Source organism: Wyeomyia smithii, chromosome 2 (assembly GCF_029784165.1).
Source record: "Wyeomyia smithii strain HCP4-BCI-WySm-NY-G18 chromosome 2, ASM2978416v1, whole genome shotgun sequence".
Taxonomy (NCBI): Eukaryota; Metazoa; Arthropoda; class Insecta; order Diptera; family Culicidae; genus Wyeomyia; species Wyeomyia smithii.
This window is the reverse complement of record NC_073695.1, coordinates 123,856,497-123,882,773: the sequence shown is the minus strand read 5'-3', so window position 1 is coordinate 123,882,773 and position 26,277 is coordinate 123,856,497. Positions and strand designations below refer to the sequence as shown.

At 37.8% G+C, this 26,277-nt stretch overlaps 1 protein-coding gene across 2 annotated transcripts; it reads right to left on the bottom strand.

The window, feature by feature from the left end:
- On the bottom strand, positions 1-26,277 carry LOC129723615 (protein kintoun). 2 transcript variants are annotated; one of them, XM_055677943.1, is made up of 6 exons: positions 26,038-26,277; positions 24,676-25,909; positions 22,297-23,149; positions 815-1,245; positions 644-758; positions 1-583 (listed from the first exon to the last, which is right to left on the bottom strand). In XM_055677943.1, the coding sequence occupies exons 2-6, from the start codon at positions 25,752-25,754 to the stop codon at positions 278-280; spliced, it is 2,784 nt and encodes a 927-aa protein (XP_055533918.1). In that variant the 5' UTR covers positions 25,755-25,909; positions 26,038-26,277; the 3' UTR covers positions 1-277. The 2 variants fall into 2 exon arrangements, with proteins under 2 accessions (XP_055533918.1, XP_055533920.1); XM_055677945.1 differs by having other exon boundaries at positions 26,105-26,277.

Sequence of the window (26,277 nt, the reverse complement as noted above, 5' to 3'; positions counted from 1 at the left end):
TTAACAATCCATGAATTCGATTTTATTGAAAATTCTAGGTGATCTATGAAAATTCACAATTTTCCAATCATATATAATTTAACTTATTATCACTAAACTGTATAGCGATAAATTATTTTCAATTGCAAATGCATTCTACTTTTATGTTACAGCAAGCAGATTACTTCCCATGAATTAGATAAGCTAATGTTAGAGTTAATAAATCGTATTGAATCCTAATGGTTTGAAATAGAAAAAAAAGTGTTGTGCTCATTTTCCTTTGGGTAAAATTACATCTTCACATTTCAATATCGAAAATCATGTCGCTTTTAAACCCAATATCACTCGAATCAGACCGTTGTACAGTTTTCCGAAGTAAAGATTTAGTTTTTTTATCCTTGACATTCTTCTTACTATTTGGGACATCAGTTGTAACCAACTGACCAATACTAATAGGTTTAGTAATTGCATTATTCTGTTCATTCTTCAAATTTGTATCCTTCTCAAGAATCTGCCCTGCATCGGAGTCTAAAGAGATTCCACTATCATGTTCCGGTTCAGATTGTACCTCAAGAATGTCAGGTTTGCTATCGTTTAGGAGTTCCTGGAAATCAAAAGCATTATTGAAATCGTAGCTAACCTAATCGCCAATTGTTAAATTTACCTTGTCATCGTTATCGGTACTTTCACCTTCACTTAAGCGCCGAGACTGAGCACGACGCTTGCTCTCATTTTTCTTTGCATTTTTCTTTTTCTGTGCCAATATACTGGAATTAGATCTGTGAAATAATAAAAATAATAAAGTATGACGTTCGTGAAAGTTCTTCTAACAAACCTGAAAATTTTGGTTTTAATTAAATCGTTAAAGCGAACAGTTTTCCTGCAGTACTCAGAAAGCTCTCCGTGCGAGTGATCAATTGACTCAGCTAAACTTGAGCCACCATCCATTGAAGTAGCCAAATACGTGTGATCATCGAACGATGAGCATTCACTTATACTTCTTTCGAAACAAGAACGCTTCAAGATGCCTTTGCACTTTCGGTTGAACTGTATTAAAGCAGATAAATTATCCATCGATGTTGAACCGGAAGCGCTATGATCGGAGGTATTGGTATTGAATGAAAACGATTCCGATTTACTTCGAGGTTTACGCTGTGTTACGTTAGCTACTGCACCTAATGGCTTTTCATTTTTCAGATCCGAATCCTCCTGAGAACTTATATTGTTAGTTCGTTCCAACTTGGAAATCTCATTTTCCATTATTACCTGTCGAAATAAAAGATAGAATTTTATTCAATACAATTAAAAGTTATACACAAGGTTGAATGAATGATTTTATGAGCCCCGCACTTTAATAGCACATCATCCAATACTGTTCGGATCTTCAAACAATCAATGGATCAATAATGACTGCTTACATCAGGTATGTTTGGCATAAATTATATTTTTCTTATGAATTTTTTTTATGAAAAAAATTACAAGTGACTAACTTAAGAAGAACCTATTTTTGTGTTGGAAGTTGTAGGACCTGCTTTATCATTAAAATAACATATATACGAAATGTTTGTTAAAGATTATTGGAATTATTAATTATTTTGACAAAAGTCATTTTTAGGAGTAGATCGAAAACGCACAGATCGAAATTTCAAAACTTTTTAGACACATCGTTTTGCTAGTGCACAAATTCCTAGCCTGGATAAAAATTGCAATAGTGTCACAACCTTAAGATCCAATAGAATACATTAGGTAAATTTTACCATTAAGGCTGATACAAATTTCGAATTCTTTTTATGTCCAAGATTATCAAAGTTGGCAAAGGGGGTGGCAAAAAATAATTAACACCGAGACGAAAAAAAGAAATATCTTTGATCAAAGTTTGTGTGCAAGTTATGACGTTTGTAACTTGCACTCAAATAAACGTTGAAAAATAACACTTTATTATTATTATTATTTATTTCGCTTGCCTTTTAACGACACTCTCGCTGTTACTGGACTTGTTTGTTGCTAAATAAAGCATTTATGCTGTCGGAAAACCATTGAAATGAACAAAACGGTTTGAGCTTTTTTTTCTTCCCCTTCCAATATTCAAGATTTTTAAAGGGGGGGGGGGGGCGGTGACATAAAAGAAAAGAAAATTTGTTACGGCCTGAATTTCGAAAAAGCAGTGATGTTCAAGTGAAAGCAAAAGGAAAAAACGAATCACATGTCTTTGCATTTTTAAGTTTATGAGAGCAATTGCGAATAAAGTTGTGACAATGCCGAAAAACACAAAAATCTGGATGCGGTATGTTTTTCCAGGTCATATTTTTCAGTTCGCCTATTTTTCGCTTTCTTAACTGCATACACTGTCTACTTTAAAGAACATGAATGTTGACAAATAAAAATTTGTTATAAAAATAAAAATTAGTTTGAGAAAATTCATGCTAATGGAGCACAGCAGTAGGTGTGTGTAATTAATCAGGGCGATCAAAAGGCTAAGCAGCTATGGAATGTGATATCATCTTAGACGTTGGAGGGGTACCACCGTCCCAGTGGTTTCATTGGATAAAGCACCATGCCGGAAACAAAAACATTGGTCCCTAATAGCGCCCATTTTGATTTGTTTTGTTGTTTAATAAACTAAATAGTCTATTTAAAAACCTAATTGGAATAAAAGTAAAATGAATGTTTCTTTAAATGACTTTTCGTTCTGAACATATTTTTCAGTGTAAATTAGAGAAAAAAAAGGCATAAAGTCTTAGGCGACATGTACGTCTAGCAATTTTTTATCTAAATTTCCTTACCCATTGTCACGTTTCACACACATTGGCAACCCCGTTAGAATTAAAAATTTAAGGACTGTCTTGTATTGAGTATTGACATAAAACAATAAGCAAACAGAAAAATGTGATATAAATTGGAATAATATATCTCATTATGACGGGATTCGAACCAGCACAATCTCTCTGTCTCCGGAATGGTGTTTTTCCAATTAAACTATTAAGTTATATAATAATCATGTCACTTACTTTCAATAGTGAACTTGCTAATAATTACAGTGCGGAATACAGCAAACTCCTGAACGATATCAATGAACATCGAGGTATTCAGCAATTGTTTTTCTTTTAAAATTTTCCACAACTTTGCTGTAGGAAGCAATCCAGTATATTGAAAATTAGAAAAAATATTTTTTTTATCTAACTGTTAGGTGGATTGATCGAAAAACCAAAAACGCCAAAAGTAAGGCCTTGTTCTATGAAACAATTTTGCTGAAGACATTGAGTACATAAAATCAATTTTTCAGAGCCAAATCTAGAATGATCACGATTTTTCGAACTTAGGCCACTGTGCATTGTGGGATTTTCAAATAAAACTTTCCACCAATTGTAAATGTCTTGAAATATAATACTTGGAATGTGTAGAAACTATTTTGGAAGTTGTTTCATAAAATTGCGGTGAAAAACGTGCTTTACATTGAGTATTTCGTCGTTTTAATATCCCTTTTTTGTACTTTTCGACCTTCAAAAGGGCATTTCTCAAAAATGTACCGTACGATGATTTTGAAATTTTGACCAGAGATTCTGGACATCATAACGAATCGAATGGTGTACTCAGATTCTTTGGTGCATTTTTTTTTATAATAACGGTCTGTGGGAGCACCGTGCCCCGTGTATATCAAAGTGGAGCTCAAAAAAGAAGATTACATGAATAAAAAAATCAAAAACTCGTTAGTGCCTAGCAAAAATTATTTTATTTAAGGGTTTATTTGAGCCTAATGATCTCGAACTGGAAGTCTTTTTCGAAGATGAAACTGATGAAAATAGGTTGCGTACGACTATGAAGAATGAAAGGCTGTCAAACTTAGCATTGTTAAGTTGAAAGTACAATATTCTGAAAGAGTTGAATGTTGATTATTCAATCAATAAATTCTCTGCAAAAAAAACTCGTAAGAAAAAATTATAGCAATTTTTTGGTAACTTTTCAATAACAAATAAATGTTTTTAACTCGTACGATAAAAAAACGGTTTTGTTTTATTTTGGGGCCCCCACTGTAAACTGGGCCCCGGGCCCCCTTAATCGTAAATCCGGCTCTGTCCAGACATCAGCATGCGGACTCCATACCATGATGAGTAGAACATGGTGTAACGATTTGACCAAAAACTAGGCGCGGGGTGAGGAAGCGTTTTTTCACTTTGGAGGGTTGGAGACGAAGCATCACTATGCAACAGCGAATAACTTTTTCGTGTTTGTTGATATATCCTCACTAACTAGGCAATTAAAGACCGCAAATTCAGGTGTTTTAAGTTGGAAATTGTTACTTAAATTAATGAATATTGATAGCAAGGTATGTAGCATTGCCATATTTATAATTTAAATGCATCCAAATGATATATTTTGAGATGCGATAATTTTTATGCCCTAGTTGTTTATAAACAAACCTACTGGCTGGCAATTTTTTTCTTCAATATGGCCGATTCTGCTTTTGACATATCGTTACACCATGTCTTTATACATCATGCTCCATACCACAGCAGCATAGTGAAGCACACGAAGAAAATAAGGGTCTGAAAATTCTTTGGAGATCCTGATTATAAACCCTAGATTTCGATAAGCTTTAGCTATCACAGCGGAATAGTGCTCCCTAAAGGAGAGCGTCGTATCAAGATGCACTCCAAGGTCTTCGATCACAGACTATAACAGACTATCTATAATCAATTCTTAAGCGATTCCCTATCTATCTTAATCACAAAATACATTTTTGAAGGTATTAACACCGTAACCCCGTACAGGAGAACGAATGGTGATATACCGTGACTCCCTTTTATTATTTGACCTAACGGTGGGACGGTGAAATGGCTACGAACCAGGAGAGTATGTGGAGTATTTGCACGGTTGGGTGCAGTGCAATAGAACTATTCAGAGCAAATGTTCAACCCACACTTGCAACTACATGAGCAGTGTAAGAGCAAGCCCACCAGTGGCTAAATTGAAGTTTCTAAAGCTAGTTTGGCAGCTCCCACCATAACGCGGCAACCGCACCGGGCGTTGCTATGTTGGTTTGGGAATTAGCAATCCCCACCTCGGGTAGTAGCGAGTTATTAAATTTGGCAACGCGATAGCAACGAGCCGAATCGTTGCTATTTGATGAAATGTCAAACTGTTGTTTTTTTTTGTGCTCGATAGTGAATGTTCGTAATAATATTACGAAGATGATGAGTGTTTTGAATGCGGACTCAATTGGACGGCCTCGGAAGACGAAGTGTTTTGCCTCGCTTGTTAAACATGTCGTAGGACGCAAGTGTCGGCGTGAACCACTACTCAATTTTATTTCCGATTGAGCTGAAATTTTGCACAGGGTGTTTTTCGGGCAGGTAAACATTTTGTATAGGTTTTTTATTGAGATGACCATTTTGGTTGGCATTTTGGTCTGCAGCCTAAACGATGCGGAAAGCTCAAATCCTCACAAGATTGGCCAATATTATTCAATGAACCTGGAAGGTTTAAGCAAATCTGTTCGGGAGTATTACCAACTATTTTCCCGTTTCGTTTGGTCGTTGTATAAAAAACCACTTTTCTCCTTTACCGCTGTTTCAAAAACAACCTAAGATGCGTTCGAAAGCGGCGCAGGTCATATTTTTCAGTTCGCCTATTTTTCGCTTTCTTAACTGCATACACTGTCTACTTTAAAGAACATGAATGTTGACAAATAAAAAGTTGTTATAAAAATAAAAATTAGTTTGAGAAAATTCATGCTAATGGAGCACAGCAGTAGGTGTGTGTAATTAATCAGGGCGATCAAAAGGCTAAGCAGCTATGGAATGTGATATCATCTTAGACGTTGGAGGGGTACCACCGTCCCAGTGGTTTCATTGGATAAAGCACCATGCCGGAAACAAAAACATTGGTCCCTAATAGCGCCCATTTTGATTTGTTTTGTTGTTTAATAAACTAAATAGTCAATTTTATTTCCGATTGAGCTGAAATTTTGCACAGGGTGTTTTTCGGGCAGGTAAACATTTTGTATAGGTTTTTTATTGAGATGACCATTTTGGTTGGCATTTTGGTCTGCAGCCTAAACGATGCGGAAAGCTCAAATCCTCACAAGATTGGCCAATATTATTCAATGAACCTGGAAGGTTTAAGCAAATCTGTTCGGGAGTATTACCAACTATTTTCCCGTTTCGTTTGGTCGTTGTATAAAAAACCACTTTTCTCCTTAACCGCTGTTTCAAAAACAACCTAAGATGCGTTCGAAAGCGGCGTTGGAAATGGTCATCGGTATAGACCGTTGTTGAAACGCTGGATGGCACCTTCCTCCGTATGGCGTTTTTTTTTTGGGTATTTACTATGCTGAGAGTCGCCCCGAATCTTTCCAAAAACCATTTTCTTAATCGCGTATAAGGAAATTTGTTTTGCGAAATCACTTTCCTCATCTATAGAATCAATCAAATAATCGAAAACAATTTACGCGTTCTATATTTAAGTTCTTTTTGGCGGCAAATTTTCAAATAATAATAGCAAACTGTGGGAACCGAGACAGCATGAAATACAGAATACAACTAATGACAGTTCGCCAGCTTTCAGTATAATAGTCATTTAAGCCAACGTTGCGGGACGTGCCCAGTTTTACGGAATTTCTTTAAATAAACATATAAGGATGAAAAAATTTATGTACGCACAAGTAAAAAAAATCCATTCCGCGTCGAACACTTGACAGAAACGGACGTGCAAAGTGGTCGTTCTATTACAATCCGGTCCGTGTGTACGAATAGCCAAACAAAAGAGTGTATTATTCACGCTAAAGGCCAACTAGATTGTGAGTTGTGTCGCTACGTTCTGTACCCGGCTCGCAACTTTGGCTGTATTGGTGCAAAATACCAGCTGCAGTTTTGATCTGTGCACAGTGAATAGATCTTTCGAGTTCAAGGCCATCAGTTGACAGTCGAGTCGTGTCGCTGTGCTGAGTTATCTCACACCCGGCTCACTGCTGGTGGCTGTATTGGTGCTGCTGTACTGGTGCTGCTGGCTGCTTTGGGTGCAGCTTCGAACGATCGGACAACCACTGCTGGAAGGAAGAAGTAAAGAGGTACGTGTGCTTGTCGGCGCTAGTGCGCTACATTTAGCGCGATGGATGTAGATCCCTCGCCTCCTGTGCCACCATCCCCGAACCCCCCTGACCCTGACCCTTCTGTTACCCCCTCCCCTGTTCATTCTCCAGTCCCCCCTCGCCCCAGGCTTTACCCGGACGGATCTCAACAGGGCAGCTATACTAAAAAAAAGTTTACACTCCGTAAAAAAGTAAAAAAGTTTACACTCCGTCAGACTCGTTTCGCGTTACGTTTGCCGGATCTGCACTCCCTAGCCACGTCTCGATCGACCGGGTTCGTCTGCCTGTGCGATTGTATGTACCCCGTGTTATGAATTGCACCAATTGCAAGCAGTTAGGCCACACAGCCGCCTACTGCTGCAATAAGGCAAGATGTAGCAAGTGTGGGGAGACTCATGCGGAAGATTCTTGCAGTGTTAATGCTGAAAAATGTATTCACTGTGGGGAAAATCAGCATGAGCTCTCCACATGCCCGGTGTACATGCAGCGCAGAGCGCGGTCACTTAAGGAGCGTTCAAAGCGTTCTTACGCTGAGATGCTGAAGAAGACCGTGACCACTTCTACCATAACATCGAACCCCTTTGATCTGTTGTCCTCTGATGAAACCGATTCTGACGATTCATCAGCGGGGACATCTTATGCCAATCCTGGGGAGTCTAGGAAGAGGAAAAATGTTTCTTCTCCTAAACTTCCCCGTAAAGGTCCTAAGATTTCCCAAAGTGTAATGAAAAGTACGAACAAACCAAACAGTGCTGCGGAAAAACCGAAGCAAACTCCTCCTGGGCTTGCAAATTTAACGTCCCAGAAGGAGTTACCAGCACTGCCAGGAACATCTAAAACCCCAGTTGTTCCTTTTGCACATCCAGTTGATGAAACAAACTCTGGATTAGTGAAATTTTCTGACATTGTGGACTGGATTTTTGAAAATTTCAATGTACCCGATCCAATTAAAATTTTTCTTACAGCATTCCTCCCAACAGTTAGATCATTTTTGAAGCAGTTGACTGCCCAATGGCCCCTCCTTGCAGCGATTGTATCCTTCGATGCCTAATTCAACTGCGTATATGAAGGATTCTATCTCTGTCTTACAGTGGAATTGTAGAAGTATTTTACCAAAAATTGATTCGTTTAAAGTTTTGATAAATAAAAACAAATGCGATGCATTTTCCCTTTGTGAAACTTGGCTTACTTCAAATATTGATCTCAACTTCCATGATTTTAATATTATTCGCCTTGATCGAGACACCCCATATGGAGGAGTACTTTTAGGGATTAAAAAGTGCTATTCTTTCTATCGTATTAACCTCCCCTCGATTCCAGGCATCGAAGTTGTCGCATGTCAAATGACAATACAAGGTAAAGAGCTTTGTATTGCCTCAATATATATTCCTCCCAGAGCACAGGTTGGGCAACGGCTGCTCTTTGATTTAATAGAACTTCTTCCCTCGCCACGTTTGATTTTGGGAGACTTCAACTCTCATGGTGTGGCTTGGGGTTCCCCTTACAATGATAACCGCTCCTCTTTAATCTATAACCTTTGTGATGACTTCGACATGACTATTTTAAACAACGGTGAAATGACACGTATCCCGAAACCTCCAGCGCGCCCAAGCGCTTTGGATCTATCCTTATGTTCGACGTCGCTACGGTTGGATTGCACATGGAGGGTAATCCTCGATCCTCACGGTAGCGACCATTTGCCTATTCTTATTTCAATTAATAACGGGTCAACTCGCATGCGACCAATTGACATTCCGTATGACCTCACACGGAATGTCGATTGGAAGTTATACGAGGAAATGATTTCAAAAGCGGTCGAGTCGATTCAACACCATCCACTACTTGAAGAATACAACCTCCTCGCGGGCTTGATTCTCGACGCCGCGTTGCAAGCCCAAACGAAGAAATATCCCGGCTTAACGATCAAAGAACGGCCTCCCACTCCGTGGTGGGACCAAGAGTGCTCCGATGTCTACACGCAAAGATCCGACGCGTTTTTGGCCTTCCAGAAAGGAGGTATACCTGGCGACTATTTACGGTATTCGGAACTTGATACCAAGCTTAAAAGTTTGGCTAAGGCAAAGAAACGCGGATATTGGCGTCGGTTCGTGAACAAGACGTCGAGGGAGACATCGATGACCACTCTTTGGAACACAGCCCGAAGAATGCGGAATCGCGTAACGGTCAACGAAAGCGAGGAGTCTTCAAGTCGGTGGACATTTGATTTTGCCAGGAAAGTATGTCCGGACTCTGTTCCTGAGCAAAACATTGTTCGCGATGCGTCTCCGGGCCACGACGCGATAGAATCACCTTTTACGATGGCAGAATTTTCAGTTGCCCTCCTGTCCTGTAACAATAACGCGCCTGGGTTAGATAGAATCAAATTCAACTTGTTGAAGAATCTACCCGGCAATGCCAAGAGGCACTTGTTGAACTTGTTCAATAAGTTCCTGGAGCAAAACATTGTACCGCAGGATTGGAGGCAAGTGAAGGTGATCGCCATCCAAAAACCAGGGAAACCAGCTTCTGATCACAACTCTTATAGGCCGATTGCAATGCTATCCTGTATCCGGAAATTGATGGAAAAAATTATACTCCGTCGTTTAGACCATTGGGTCGAATCAAATGGTCTACTATCAGATACTCAATTTGGCTTCCGCCGTGCCAAAGGGACAAATGATTGTCTTGCGTTGCTTTCAACATATATTCAGCTGGCGTATGCTCGCAAAGAACAAATGGCGTCTGCGTTCTTGGACATTAAGGGGGCTTTTGATTCCGTTTCTATTGACATCCTTTCGGGTAAACTTCACCGACAAGGATTTTCTCCAATTTTGAACAATTTTTTGCACAATTTGTTGTCCGAAAAGCACATGCATTTTACGCACGGCGATTTGGCAACTTTTCGCATTAGCTACATGGGTCTTCCCCAGGGCTCATGTTTAAGCCCCCTTCTTCACAACTTTTATGTAAATGACATCGACGAATGTCTGGCAAATTCATGCACGATAAGACAACTTGCAGACGACAGTGTAATCTCTGTTACAGGAGCCAAAGCTGCCGATTTGCAAGGACCGTTGCAAGATACCTTGGACAATTTGTCTGCTTGGGCTTTACAGCTAGGTATCGAATTCTCTCCGGAGAAGACTGAGATAGTAGTTTTTTCTAGGAAGCATGAACCTGCTCAGCTTCAAACACAATTAACCCGGGACGGAACTTGTTTTTTGAAAATGCTTGTTCTCAGCACTGGAACCGCCGATTTGGGAAAACTTGGAATTTTATTCAAGGGGAATAGTTGATCTAAGTTTTGGTAAAGATGCCACCCCTCTGGACCCCTCCCCGTTTTCGTAAGACGCAAATATGTCTGTGTTTTTTTTTTCTAATTTTTCAAACAGATTGAGCAAACACTGGGAATTGTCATACGTAATAATTGCTCCATGTATCAAATCATGTCAGGTAGATGAAATATGGTATGTAAGAGTGAATTTTGGAGTTTCTAAATTATTTCAGTACAAAATCACAAAACTACGTATTTTCATAAAAAATCAAATAATAAAATCGTTCTTCAAATTTTAAGCCTTACATTTTTGAAGTAAGGTCTCCTGAATCAATACTCGATGAAATATTTATTTTAGCATGCAAATATTTTGAGAAAAACGAGTTTAAATTCACTAAAGTACGTATTTTCATGGAAACCTGATTTTCTCAGTCTCCCACAGTAGGTTTCAACTTAGCTCTTCAATCTTCAAGCTCTATATTTCTAGAGTAACGTCTTCTGATTCCAAAGATGCTGAAAGATTTATTCTAGCATGCACAGATTGAGATAAAAACGAGTTTGAATTCACTAAAGTACGAGTTCTTATGAAAACTTGATTTTCTCCAAATCTGTGCATGTTAGAAAGAATCTTTCACCATCTTTGGATTCAGAAGACGTTACTCTAAAAATATAGAGCTTGAAAATTTAAGAGCTATGTTGGGAGACTGAGAAAATCAGGTTTCCATGAAAATACGTACTTTGGTGAATTTAAACTGGTTTCTCTCAAAATGTTTGCATGCTAAAATAAATATTTCATCGCGTATGGATTCAGGAGAACTTACCGCAAAAATGTAGAGCTTAAAATTTTAATAACGGTTTTGTTGTTTGAATTTTTATGAAAATCCGTAGTTTTGTGATTTTGTACTAAAATAATTTGGAAACTCCAAAATTCATTCTTACATACCATATTTCATCAACCTGACACGATTTGATACATGGAGCAATTGATACGTATGAAAATTCCCAGTGTTTGCTCAATCTGTTTGAAAAATTAGAAAAAAATACAGACATATTTGCGTCTCACAAAAACGGAGAGAGGTCCAAAGGGGTGGCACCTTTACCAAAACTTAGAGCAACTATTCCCTTGAATAAAATTCTAAGTTTTCCCAAATCGGCCGTTCCAGTGCTGAGAACGAGCATTTTCAAAAAACAAGTTCCGTCCCGGGTCTTTACGGGTTAATGGGTAAAACGATTTCTTAGGTTTTGGTACACAAATATCTTGGTGTCTGGTTCGACTCTAAAAGCACCTGGGGTTGTCACGTGAGGTATCTGATGAAAAAATGTCAACAAAGAGTGAATTTTCTTCGTACAATAACCGGACAATGGTGGGGAGCCCACCCAGGAGACCTTATAAGGCTTTACCAAACAACGATACTGTCTGTTATTGAGTACGGGTGTTTCTGCTTCCGCTCCGCAGCAAACACACATTTGATCAAACTGGAGCGAATACAATATCGTTGTTTGCGTATCGCCCTGGGTTGCATGCAATCGACCCATACGATGAGTTTGGAGATCTTAGCTGGAGTACTACCATTGAAAAACCGCTTCTGGAGCCTGTCTTCTCGAATTCTAATCAAATGTGAGGACTTGAACCGTCCCGTGATTGAAAATTTTGAAAGGTTAATCGAACTTAATTCTCAAACCCGTTTTATGACATTGTATTTCAATCACATGTCCCAAGATATTAACCCTTCTTCGAATATTCCTAATCGTGTCGACTTATCAAATACTTCTGATTCTACTGTGTTTTTCGATACATCCATGATAGAAGAAACTCGTGGAATCCCGGATCATTTACGCGTGCAGCAGATCCCCAAAATTTTTTCCAATAAATATCGAAACATCAACTGCAACAATATGTTCTACACTGACGGATCACTTCTTGATGGGTCCACTGGCTTCGGTATTTTCAATAACAATTTAACCGTCTCCCATAAGCTCGATAATCCTGCTTCTGTTTACGTCGCAGAATTAGCTGCAATTCAGTACACCCTAGGGATTATCGAAAAAATGCCCACGGACCATTATTTCATCTTTACGGACAGTCTCAGCTCCATTGAGGCTCTCCGATCGATGAAAGATGTTAAGCACTCTCCGTATTTCCTGGGGAAAATACGGGAACATCTGAGTGCTTTATCCGAAAAATCTACTCAGATTACCTTAGCGTGGTTCCCTTCTCACTGCTCGATACCGGGTAATGAGAAAGCGGGCTCTTTGGCTAAGGTGGGTTGTTGCGGTGATATTTATGAAAGACCAATTGCCTTTAATGAATTTTTCGCATTTGTACGTCAGAATACGATCATCAGTTGGCAAAATTCTTGGACCAAGGGGGAACTGGGAAGGTGGTTACATTCCATAATCCCCAAGGTATCGACGAACCCGTGGTTCAAGGGGTTGGATGTAGGTCGGGATTTCATTTGCGTGATGTCCCGGCTTATGTCCAATCACTATAGATTTGACGCGCATCTCCGTCGTGTTGGGCTCGGGGAGAGTGGTATCTGTGCCTGTGGTGAAGGTTATCAAGACATAGAGCACGTTGTTTGGTCATGCCCTGTACACCGTGACGCCAGGTCTAGATTAATAGCTTCCCTGCAGGCCGAAGGTAGGCAGCCGGCTGTTCCTGTTCGTGATGTCTTGGCGAGCCGTGACCTATCCTACATGTCCCTTATATACGTTTTCCTGAAATCCATCCACGCCCCAGTTTAGTCCTATCCCCTTCCGCCTACATCCAACCAAACGACAAGAACACGTTAAGACCCCGGATCCGGAAACAGCAATCAGACCCGCACGATACTCTCAAGGCCCGATGGAAACAACCCAATATGCCAGTCCGTAATATCTTGGCCCAGCAGCGGAACAAATTTGATATGCTGCTTACCTATGGCAATGAAAACCATCAAACAGCAAACCTGTGCTTTTAATGCAAAATATTCTAGCTTTAAGTTAGATTTAGTTTCAGCTCGAAGTCGGCAGCGAGGATAAAAAATTTGCTTTTAGTTATTAAGATACTTTAGAAAGTAAGCTACCAGATATAATTGGCGCCGTTAAACATTGAATTGTATTTGTGCCGTGTCAAATAAACTATAGATGAAGAAAAAAAAAGTAAAAAAATCTGCAAAAGAATTATGTTATCGATAACTTGGCAGAACAGAAACAAAGTTATGTGAAATGGGGGGAACGTTTTATGAAGTAGAAAGAACGTAGATCATTCCGGAAACGATTGACTGACGGATAAGTTGGTTATTACTAGATCCGCAAAAAATAATCGAAATACATCACAAACAAACATTTTGCCAACGCTGGCTAATGACGGTCTTCAGAAATTGGTAATCCTACGGTAACTACGGGACACCGCGGTTGCACGGGAGTACGCGCAGCAGCTGGAAGCAGCATTACCAACGGAAGAACAGCAGCTTGGCGCAGCTACTCTTGAAGATGGCTGGAGGGACATTCGATCAGCCATAGGTAGTACTGCTGTAGCGGCGCTTGGTACTATGGCTCCGAACAGGAGAAACGACTGGTTTGACGACGAGTGCAAACAGTTAGTGGAAGAGAAGAATGCAGCAAGAGCGAGAATGCTGCAACACCAAACGAGGGCGAACGTGGAGCGCTACCGACGCGCACGGAACAGGCAAAACTCGGTCTTACGGAAGAAGAAGCGCCAGGAGGAAGATCGAGATCGCGAGGCGATGGAGGCACTGTACCGTGCGAATGACACACGAAAGTTCTACGAGAAGCTAAACTGTTCCCGCAAAGGCTTTGTGCCACAAGCCGACATGTGCAGGGACCTGGGCGGCAACCTTCTAACGAACAAGTGTGAGGTGATTGACAGGTGGAAGCAGTACTACGATGAGCACCTTAATGGCGATGTAGCAGAGGACGACGACGGAGTGGTAGTAGATCTCGGTGTACGCGCAGATGACGACAGAATCCCAGCCCCTGACCTCCAGGAGGTTAGAGAGGAGATCGGCCGGCTGAAAAACAATAAAGCCGCTGGAGCTGACCAACTCCCCAGCGAGCTGTTAAAACACGGTGGTGAATCACTGGCTAAGGCGCTACACTGGGTTATTGCCAAGATTTGGGAGGAGGAGGTAGTACCGGAGGAGTGGATGGAGGGTACAGTGTACCCCATCTGCAAAAAAGGCGACAAGTTGGATTGCTGCAACTACCGCGCAATCACGTTGCTGAACGCCGCCTACAAGGTACTCTCTCAAATTCTGTGCCTTCGACTATCACCGTTTGCAAGGGAATTCGTGGGGCAATACCAAGCGGGATTTATGGGTGCCCGCGCCACCACGGACCAAATATTCGCGGTACGGCAGGTCTTACAGAAGTGCCGTGAGTATAACGTGCCCACACATCACTTGTTCATCGATTTTAAATCGGCATACGACACAATCGTACGAGACCAGCTATGGCAGATAATGCACGATTACGGCTTTCCGGATAAACTGACACGGTTGGTCAAGTCGACGATGGATCGGGTGATGTGCGTAGTTCGAGTTTCGGGGACACTCTCGAGTCCCTTCGAATCTCGAAGAGGGTTACGGCAAGGTGATGGATTATCGTGCTTGCTATTCAACATCGCTTTGGAAGGTGTGATACGTAGGGCTGGTATCGACACGAGTGGCACGATTTTTAGAAGGTCTGTTCAGCTCTTTGGCTTCGCCGATGACATTGATATTGTAGCACGACCCCTTGAAATGATGACGGAGACGTACATCAGACTGAAGGCTGAAGCCGGACGAATTGGACTGGCCATAAACGCATCGAAGACCAAGTACATGAGAGGAAGAGGTTCCAGAGAAGACAGTGTCAACCTCCCGCCACGAATTCATATTAGCGGTGATGAAATCGAGGTGGTAGACGAGTTCGTGTACCTGGGCTCACTGGTGACTGCTGACAACGACACCAGCAGAGAAATTCGTCGACGCCTTATGGCAGGAAATCGTGCCTACTTTGGACTCCGGAGGACACTCCGCTCGAAAAAAATCCGCCGCCGCACGAAGTTAACCATCTACAAAACACTGATCAGACCGGTAGTCCTCTACGGCCACGAAACCTGGACTACGCTCGTGGAGGACCAACGCGCCCTTGGGGTTTTCGAACGAAAGGTGTTGCGTACCATCTGTGGTGGAGTGCAGATGGAAGATGGATCATGGCGGAGGCGGATGAACCACGAGTTGCATCAGCTGCTGGGAGAACCACTCATCGTTCAAACGGCGAAAATCGGGAGACTACGGTGGGCTGGGCATGTCGTTAGGATGTTGAATTCACTAAAGTAAGAATTTTCATGGAAATTCGATTTTCCAGTCTCTCACAGTAGGTTTCTATTTTGTTTTTCCATTTTTCAACTTTGCATTTTTAGAAAAAGGTCTCCTGAACTCGAATATGGCGAAAGATTTATTCTAGCATGAACAGATTTTGAGAAAAACAAGTTTGAATTCACTAAAGTACGAATTTTCATGGAAATTCGATTTTCTCAGTCTCTCACAGTAGGTTTCTATTTTGTTTTTCCATTTTTCAACTTTAGATTTTTAGAAAAAGGTCTCCTGAATTCAAATATGGCGAAAGATTTATTCTAGCATGAACAGATTTTGAGAAAAACAAGTTTGAATTCACTAAAGTGCGAATTTTCATGGAAATTCGATTTTCTCAGTCTCTCACAGTAGGTTTCTATTTTGTTTTTCCATTTTTCAACTTTACATTTTTAGAAAAAGGTCTCCTGAATTCAAATATGGCGAAAGATTTATTTTAGCATGAACAGATTTTGAGAAAAACAAGTTTGAATTCACTAAAGTACGAATTTTCATGGAAATTTGATTTTCTCAGTCTCTCACAGTGAATTTTTGTTTTATTTTTCCATTTTTTAACTTTGCATTTTTATAAAAGGTCTCCTGAATCCAAATATGGCGAAAGATTTATTCTAGTATGAACTGATTTTGAGAAAAACGAGTTTGAACTCACTAAGGTACTAAGGTACTCACTAAGGTACACTAAGGTACACACTAACACAAACGTTTTGCGGTGCCAGTGCTCACATCGATTTTTTTTATCTTCGTTGGTTTGGTTAGTTATTCGTAGTTCTGACCGTAGTCTCCGTATAAATTGTCCAAGAAAACAAAAAAAACTCTATCGTCCGCTTTATTTACTCTAAAGACTAATCACAAGCCACGTGACTCTTTTTTTTTGTTTTAAAACTTGAAAGGTTTTAATTTTTTTTTTCAGTTCGTATATTTCTAAGCCAACCCGAGATTCCGTATGGTTTATAAATATACGAATTCTGCTCTATGCTATAAACCAAAACTTTGATACCGAGTTGCTGGTATCTAGTTAGATACAGATATAATTAGGGTAAACAGGTATAATACGCCCCCCCTAAGGAACATCGTCAATATTGTAGCTATGTTTATCACAAACAACAAAGCTTTCATGCAGTTGGATACACTATTTAGTTGGTAATGCACTGCTATTATTTTGTTTTGTAATTACTGTTACACAAAAACGCCATAATTTTATTAAAAAATAGGACTAAGTTGCAAGCTTTCCAATCTACCGGGGCAAAACGCCCCAGATGCAGTATAATATGCCCCATGCGGTAGCTTCATATGCCAGCTCAGCATGCGAAGTGAAACAGCGCTTGAAGTCTCAGAAGCAAACGCTAAAACAATGAACAAATCAGCCGGGCTAGCGGTGGGGCATATTGCCCGGGAACTGTAATGAAGCTGAAAGCATTGAATACTTAAGCAAATTATACAATTTTTATCGTTTCTTCACTAGATACAGCTGCCTAGAGGTTCATTTGAGATATATAAGTGCAAATACCAGATAATAAACTTTATACATTAGTGGAAAAACGTTACGGAAACACTGCAAAAAATTAGATCTGAAGCAGCTCAAATCAAAATTGATTTTTGTTTATTTTTTGCTGCTAGTGACAATTATCAAACTTGCACAGAAGGTTGGTTTTATGACCCGTCACGGATTCCCAATAGTCTTATGTCTTATTTTTTGTGTGTTTCCGAATAAATGGACTGGGGCGTTATGTCCCGGGGGGCGTTTTATACATATTTACCCTACTTGTCTAAGGCGTACATACTTTGATAATTTTAACCATGTTTCACTCAAAATCTGTTCATGCTAGAATAAATCTTTCGCCATATTTGAATTCAGGAGACCTTTTTCTAAAAATGCAAAGTTGAAAAATGGAAAAAAAAATAGAAACCTACTGTGAGAGACTGAGAAAATCGAATTTCCATGAAAATTCGTACTTTAGTGAATTCAAACTTGTTTTTCTCAAAATCTGTTCATGCTAGAATAAATCTTTCGCCATATTTGAATTCAGGAGACCTTTTTCTAAAAATGTAAAGTTGAAAAATGAAAAAAAAATTAGAAACCTACTGTGAGAGACTGAGAAAATCGAATTTCCATGAAAATTCGTACTTTAGTGAATTCAAACTTGTTTTTCTCAAAATCTGTTCATGCTAGAATGAATCTTTCGCCATATTTGAATTCAGGAGACCTTTTTCTAGACATGCAAAGTTGAAAAATGGAAAAACAAAATAGAAACCTACTGTGAGAGACTGAGAAAATCGAATTTCCATGAAAATTCGTACTTTAGTGAATTCAAACTTGTTTTTCTCAAAATCTGTTCATGCTAGAATAAATCTTTCGCCATATTTGAATTCAGGAGACCTTTTTCCAAAAATGTAAAGTTGAAAAATGGAAAAACAAAATAGAAACCTACTGTGAGAGACTGAGAAAATCGAATTTCCATGAAAATTCGTACTTTAGTGAATTCAAACTTGTTTTTCTCAAAATCTGTTCATGCTAGAATAAATCTTTCGCCATAATTGAATTCAGGAGACCTTTTTCTAAAAATGCAAAGTTGAAAAATGGAAAAACAAAATAGAAACCTACTGTGAGAGACTGAGAAAATCGAATTTCCATGAAAATTCGTACTTTAGTGAATTCAAACTTGTTTTTCTCAAAATCTGTATATGCTAGAATGAATCTTTTAACATATTTGGACTTAGAAGACCTAATTCTGAAAATGTAGAGTAGAAAACTTGAAGGACACAGCTACAATCTCCCTCAGTAGAACATCTTTTTTGACTTTCTATGAAAATACGTAGTTATGTGATTTTGCACTGAAATAATTTGGTAACTTCAAAATTTACTTTTGTTAATCGTATTTCATCTACTTGACATGATTTGATGCAAAGGACATTTGATACGTATGATAAATCCATGCGTTTGTTCAATCAGTAGGAAAAAATAAAAAAAGGCACAGACATATTTGGGTCTCACATAAACTGGGAGGGGTGGCACCCTTACTAAAACTTAGAGCAACTATTCCCCTTGAATAATATTCCGAGTTTACTCAAATCGGCCGCAGCATCGCTGAGAACGACCATTTTCTAAAAAAAAGTTCCGTCCCGGGTCTTTACGGGTTAAAGAAAAGACAGAGAAATCAAAAACTATTTGTTACTCTTTTTTGTTTTTTTCATATATTGCAAGGTGTTTGTTTGCATAGTTATAACTGGAGAAAAAAATTTTGTAGTCAGGTTTTTTACGCGGAAGATGATTACCTTGCAAAAAAGGCGTAAAAACACCGCGTAAAACAAAAATCCGCGTTTTTTCAGAAGCCCGCTTGGAAAAAACGCGTTAATTCAAAAGTCCGCGTTAAGTAAAACACAAAGAAAGGCTTTAAAAAAACTCCAAGAAAGGCTTTAACTCAACAATTTTCGTATGGAAAAAAGTGACCAGAAAATTTCAAAAAAAAAAACCCTGTACAAAATGTTCACCTGCTCGAAAAAACACCCTGTGCAAAATTTCAGCTCAATCGGACTTAAAATGGGGTGGCGCAAAGAGATTGAAGTTTGGCTTTTTTGAAAACCGAAAAATCACCCAAGGGGGTGGCGTACGTGAAATTTCGGTTTTCGAAAAAAAATTTTTGATGCCAAATGACTTGAAAACGCATGAAACGTCGAGAATTGGTGTCATCTGAAAAAAAATTTTTTTTTTTGCAAAAATTTACTCTCTGGGACTTAGTCGTTTTTTTTCAATTGTGGAAGGCGGAGTTCAAAATGTTTAGAATTTATCTTTTGAAATTGATCACTAGTCTCTCGAAATAGCTTGTATAATGATATATACTATAACTAGCATCGAATACATTATGTTTCATTAGGGTGGTTCATTTATTCGACATAGGGTGGTTCATAATATTGTGTAAAAATGAGTATAAAATGAAAAAAATCACTTTTCACTGAATACCAATAGAAAAATTCTTGAAAATATAATATTTGTTATATCATTGTCGTTAGGGTGGCAATGTTGAATTGGAAAAATTATAAGTAAAATGGCAAAATATTACAAAACAAATTTACAAAATGTATCAAACTAGGTACTCTGTGCAAAAAAAATTAACTCAACCAAAATTAAGATTGTGTCTCGTGGAAAATGTTGAATGCTCTCATGTCATTTACAAAACCACACACGGGAGGTACATGGAGTTTAAATATTTGAAAAATGTTTTCGATTCCAAGTGTCTTAAACTTTTAAATGAAACGGTGGAAACTGATGGAATATGTTATATTACTTTGTTTGAAAAATCTACTCTCTAAGACACTTGCACTCGTATTTCGAATGTTGTACCAGACAATTTATTCGTTTTATTTACCACGATAATGCCCTTTGCCAACACTTGATTGAACACACAGTGCTCTGGCTTATATAATCGGACAAAAGACTGTATCTATGTTATTCAGTGATAATGAGAGTATAGGGATCTCAATCAGATACGCAACACAATTGACTCGTTGTTTCTGGGTTTGCGTCGTTTTGACAATTCGACCATACATTTTCTGTTAAGTTTACATCATCAGAACGTGAACGTGCCCATTGGCTGAAACTTTGCATAGACGTTTTTATAGACAAAAGATGCCATTTTGTGCTATTGGTTTAATTTATTGAAACACAACTTATTTTTGAAAAGGAAATTGCTATTTCGGATAGGTATTGATGATTACAAAAATTTTTAGAGCCAACACGGTTCGTTTGAGCGGTGTGACATCTTCGGCAAAGTTGTAGATATTAGTTTTGTTTTTCAAAAAAAAAAAAAAAATACACTCTAAAAACAAATTACTAATTTAAAAAAAATAAAAGAAAGTTATAAATTAATTATCGAAAACAGCCCATTTAAAAAAACTTATTTTTTTTATAAAAACTACGAAAGTTTACCTGAACAACGAAACCGGCCATGGAGAAATCAGAAAAAAAAGTTATACCGTGAGGCGTCCTAATTCTGCGCGGCTCCTAATTCTGCGCACCTCGTACCAAAATGTTGATGCCGTTTAGTAAGTAAGGAAACATAAGCAGAAAGTTAACAGTTAATATATAGGAAATCACTTCCCAACTTCATTTTTGAAAATCTGATATTTTTTAACATTTAAATACGAAGTGCGCAGAATTAGGAACCGCGCAGAATTAGGGCGCCTTACGGTATTTTTTAAATTATTTTTTTTTTCACAGGGTACATTTTTTTTTTTTTGAGGAACGAAGTTATTATTTACAACTTTGCCACATACGCACTATGCCAATCAAATAAACCGTTTTGACTGTAGAAATATTCTTGATTCCTCATAGAGCGCTCTATTGGAAATTAAAAATATGTCTACAGTCGAAACGGCATAGTGTCTTCGGCAAAGCTGTAGATAATATTTTGTCCTTCCAAAAAAAAATATGCCTTTTAAAAAAAAATAATTGAAAATAATTTTGTTTTTTTCAAATTTTTTTTTTTTCAAAAAATGATAACTTATTTTTCTTGATTTCTATATGATTGGACTGGTTTCATTGTTTTGGTAATCTTACGTAGGTTTCATTAAAAAAAATCAAGTTTTCAAAAAATGATAATTTTTGATCTTTCTTCTAACTATTGAATGAATAATCTTTTGAGTGTAATTTTTTTTGAAAAGACAGAATTATTATCTACAACTTTGTCGAAGATGTCACACCAATCAAACGAACCGAAGTGCTTTTTTTTATTTCATACTCATTTTTCACAATATTATGAACCACCCTATGCCGAATAAATGAACCACCCTAATGAAACATAATGTATTCGATGCTAGTTATAGTGTATATCATTATACAAGCTATTTCGAGAGACTAGTGATCAATTTCAAAAGATAAATTCTAAACATTTTGAACTCCGCCTTCCACAATTGAAAAAACGACTAAGTCCCAGAGAGTAAATTTTTGCAAAAAAAAATTTTTCAGATGACACCAATTCTCGACGTTTCATGCGTTTTTAAGTCATTTGGCATCAAAAAAAATGTGAAAACCGAAATTTCACGTACCTTCCCCCCCCCTTTGGGCGATTTTTCGGTTTTTAAAAAAGCCAAACTTCAATCGCTTTGCGCCACCCCATTTTAAGTCCGATTGAGCTGAAATTTTGCACAGGGTGTTTTTTCGAGCAGGTGAACATTTTGTACAAGGTTTTTTTTTTGAAATTCGAGATGACCATTTTGGCTGGCACCCTAACGCCCAGTATATAAAATTGTCCTCTTTTATGGTCATTCCGGATCGATCGGAGGGTGGAGGGTTTTTTTTTTTGAATAAGTCTTTTACTGAACTTAAAGGTTTTTGGTTCTAAATCCGCGTGAAGATTTTTGAATTACCGGATAACGCGTAAAACACCTCGTTAATTCAAATATCTGCGTAAAAAATCGCGGGATTGCAAAAATCCGCGTGAAAAAACATTGTAGAAAAGGTGCGAAAAAACGCGTAGAAAACATGACTGTACTGTGAACCTTTAAAAAACGTTTCCAGTACACTTTCGAGGACATAACCGATATATGAAATGAATCGCTTTATGGTATGAGTAAGAAACATAGATATCGTTATTTATACTTACTTTTAGATTATCACAGCAGGATTCAGAAAGGGATCGTTTTTTGTTCTTTTTGCGGGAGTTCCGTCTCTGTTTTCTTAATTCTTTATCATCGGTCTGGGAACTCAATTCGTTATCTACTTCAATATATTTTTCATGTTTTGAAAATGAAATTGTACTATTATCTTTGCAGATATTTATTTCGTTCACAGTTTTATCCTTTTTCGAAGGCAGATCAGTCTTACAATTTTGATCGATTGCATTTTTTGTAATGTCATCGTCGCTAGTATCTAAGTCGCACCGTGTCTTGATTTCGATGCTTACACCGGAACTGGTTTTACGTTCACGCTTAGCAGCAGCTTTAGATACTGCTATACTTAGACTGTCATCTTCAATTTCTTTTTCAAACTTGTTTACATTTTGGCTGATGTCTTCTAGTAAGTGATATTTTATCAGGTTATTCTCATCAGGGCCGGCATAATAACAATCAACAAGTGTACTGTCGACTAATATAACTTGTAAAATAAAATTGTTATCCCATTCTTCGTGCAACACCTCAGCAACGTTTGCGTTAGGAAAACGCACACAAAATATATAATAGCAGGGAAAAAATCCGGTGCTAACATTTGTAAATAGACAGCGGACGAACTCGGTATCTGTCTGCAACTCAATTGAAGCAGGATCAACATTTCGAACGTTAAGAGTAAATGCAAACGTGTTTTCCATGCGATTGGTTGAAAATTTAGGAAAGACAATTTTTTTGGATTCCAAGTTTGAAATTACTTGGGGTCCTCCCATAACTTTGAAAGCTGGAGTATTCTGCGTTTCTTCGAGGACAGACGGTGTTTTCACGGGTGTAGTTGCAGGTGAGTTGTGACTGAAAAGATAATTAAAATATCAAAAAGAGTAAAAATGGCATGTTAAATTTTCAAGCTGACATAAGGCCCAACAGCAATCCCTACTCAAATAACAAAACAACTTTTAAAGAAAATGGAACATTACTGATAAGTGAAGCTCTACTTCATATTCTATCGAACTTTTTTTTCGTCAAGGTTTTCCAAAACATGTATTCAAGAGTTTTTTATAACACTTGAAATCTATTCATCCAATCATCATGACGACGAAGAAAAATATAAGAACCTACATCAACTTTTAGAAGAGACTCTAAAACAAAAGAGCCTAATAAAAGCATGAAAGCCATATGAAGTATTTTGTTTCTGAATAACGATTGACAGCCTTTTTTTCAAAAAAGTTTAAATTATGCCCTAAAATATTTTCTACATATTTCCAAGCTATCACGGTTTTTGTTAGGTTGAACCAAGATTTACGAAAATATAACATCTGTCATCTTTTTCACTGAGTATTCAGTGGTGCCGTTCTAGACAATAAAAATACCGCGAATCGGCACTAAATTTTGAATGTGATGGTTATTTTTAAATGATAGAAGACAGAACAAGCTATCGCAACAAATATTTGGTGTTAAAAAATTTTGTGATGCATATAAACATGATTTATATGGAGATAAAAAATGTGCCCAAATAATTGGCTCCGTAAAAGACGAATTTGTATTGTGCCGTATTGAACAAATAGTGTGTGAACGAAAAAACATAGTTTACAATTGGCCGGCGTGCGACCAGACCGGACCAAGCGCCATTATTAATGAAAAATCAGTCAATAACTCCACTGCCGTTCCAAGCAAGGTTGTCCCATGTTCTACACAAACCTTATGTATGCTGGGAGTTTTGCTTGGAACGGCAGTCCAGTGGATGTGAAAATTAACCCTGGAGAGATAGTATACGCCAATTTGACTCCTCGCTTTCAGCATTATTGCCTTTTTTTTCTAGTACAGTAGTTTTTCTCGTTTTTTCTTAATCAATACAAAAATATTTAAACCTGAATTCTGGTGTTTGTTATTTATTCATGTGTTACGATGGTTGTGTTACGATGATTCATTGAAAACTTATGAAGAAAAATTTACATTTTCGATTATTTAAATATCGGGAGTCAATTTAAAGCATGATTATCCTTTTATGAACATCAAAATATGACTATCTTTTCAGGGTTAGAAATCTATCTATCTTTCATAAAAAACGAAATCATTTGAACAGTTTATAATGATATTGTAACAAAAATTATCTGTAGCAGCTCACAAAAAATATGCGGGGTAAAAAGATTTCGAACGCCGATTAGGTACTCGATATAAGGTTTTTGGCGCTCGGTTCAGTTTGGTTGCACGCCGACCAACTATGCAAATATTATACACTTATAGCATATCCAACAATTGTGTGGTCGTTATAGGACAACTTTATTTCACAAAATCGATAGCAGGACAATTTTATCTAAAAAGAATCTAGCGCCATGGACAGAACAATTCAAACATTCGTATTAAAATTATTTACTCACCTATCAATATGATTCAAACTAACTAAATTTTCCAGCATAGTGCAAACTTTTTTTGATGTTGGTAAAGTTATAGTGAGTGTTTTTTCATCGGTGTTAAACTTTGCATGTCCTTCTTTTTCTGAAACTTCGTATGGCAACTTTACATGTAATTTGTATTTTGCTGGATTTTCACTGACTAAATATATTTTTTTATTGGTGATATTCAAATGGCAATCGGCAGCTGATTTTAGTAGCGGCAGTTGGATTGTTAAAACTAATTCTTTTGGAATGGCGGCTTCAAGCTTTGCATCTACTTCATTTGTCAACTCGTGATACTCTATATTTTTTCGATGAATTAGCTTAAAAGCAGGAGTGACATAGGATACTGCTTCTTCATTACATTGAGATTTTTCAAAACTATCACTCGCCTTATTTTTTATCTTTTTATCTTTTGTAGAATCCATTTTATCGATCAAACATTCGTTTTGGAAATTCTGATTATTTAGTTTTTGTCGAATGACGGTCATTTTTGGTACTCCTTTGTACTGTAATTTTGGAAATTTCAAGTTAGCCTTATCCAGTAAAACCTCGAATGACTTCTCTACAGCATCAAGGGCAGTGTCAGTAACCAATTTTCGAAAACTCCTGTTAGAATTAGCCAACTTGAGCGTATCATGATGAAATACAACGTCGTATACTACACACTCTTTCTTTCTGTTATCGTAATCCTTTCTAGGGTGACTTTGAGCATATGGAATACTCCATTTCAGACCTCGTTGACCTGACTCATTTGTTGAGCCTTGACTTATCGGGCGACCGACAAGATCACAATAACAAATATTGACAAAAACTTTCAGGTTTTCCTGAGATACAGTTTTAATTACATAACCCGGCTTAGGGTTGATAAATTTCACATCGTATCCCCTTTCAGCTTCTAAAATTTTCAGTTCATCTTCATACTGTTTCCGATTCGCTGGATCGTTGAGTTCTTCACAATACTCGACAAACAACTTCCGAAATTCTTCATTTTCCAAACACCGGGAAATGTTTTGTAACTCATCACGAGAAAGTTCAAATTTCTCACCGTCTGTGTTAGACATTCTGTTCTTATGTGTTTTTCACTTGGATGTTCAACGTAATTGTAGGTAGCCACTTTGTTTTTTTTTATCAAACTGTTTCGTATAACCGGCAGTACAGCCAAAAAAAAAATACGCCGCAATAAACTTTTTCTCTTTAGGCAATCCAATAGCGATGTCTAGGAAACGTCGAACGGCATATGAATTGCAAAGAATTAATAGTACATATTACAAAATCTATGATTACTACGACTGATCAAACCGATGTTATTTTATGGCCCTAATATCAAATACCGAATACACATACAATGAATTAAATTTTTTTGTAATATTGATTAAACAGAACAAAACACTCAGTGTCATCAGAAGTTTACACAATCAGGCGAATTTTTCTCAATAGTTGAACACTAGCATGAATCCTTTAAAAAAAAAGGTTGGTCTACAAAAAACCACCAAGAAAATAGCAAAAAATTGACACTATCAAATTCACGCAAAACTACTATTGCTGGTAAAGTTGAAATCTAGAATACAGCGGAAAATAAAAATG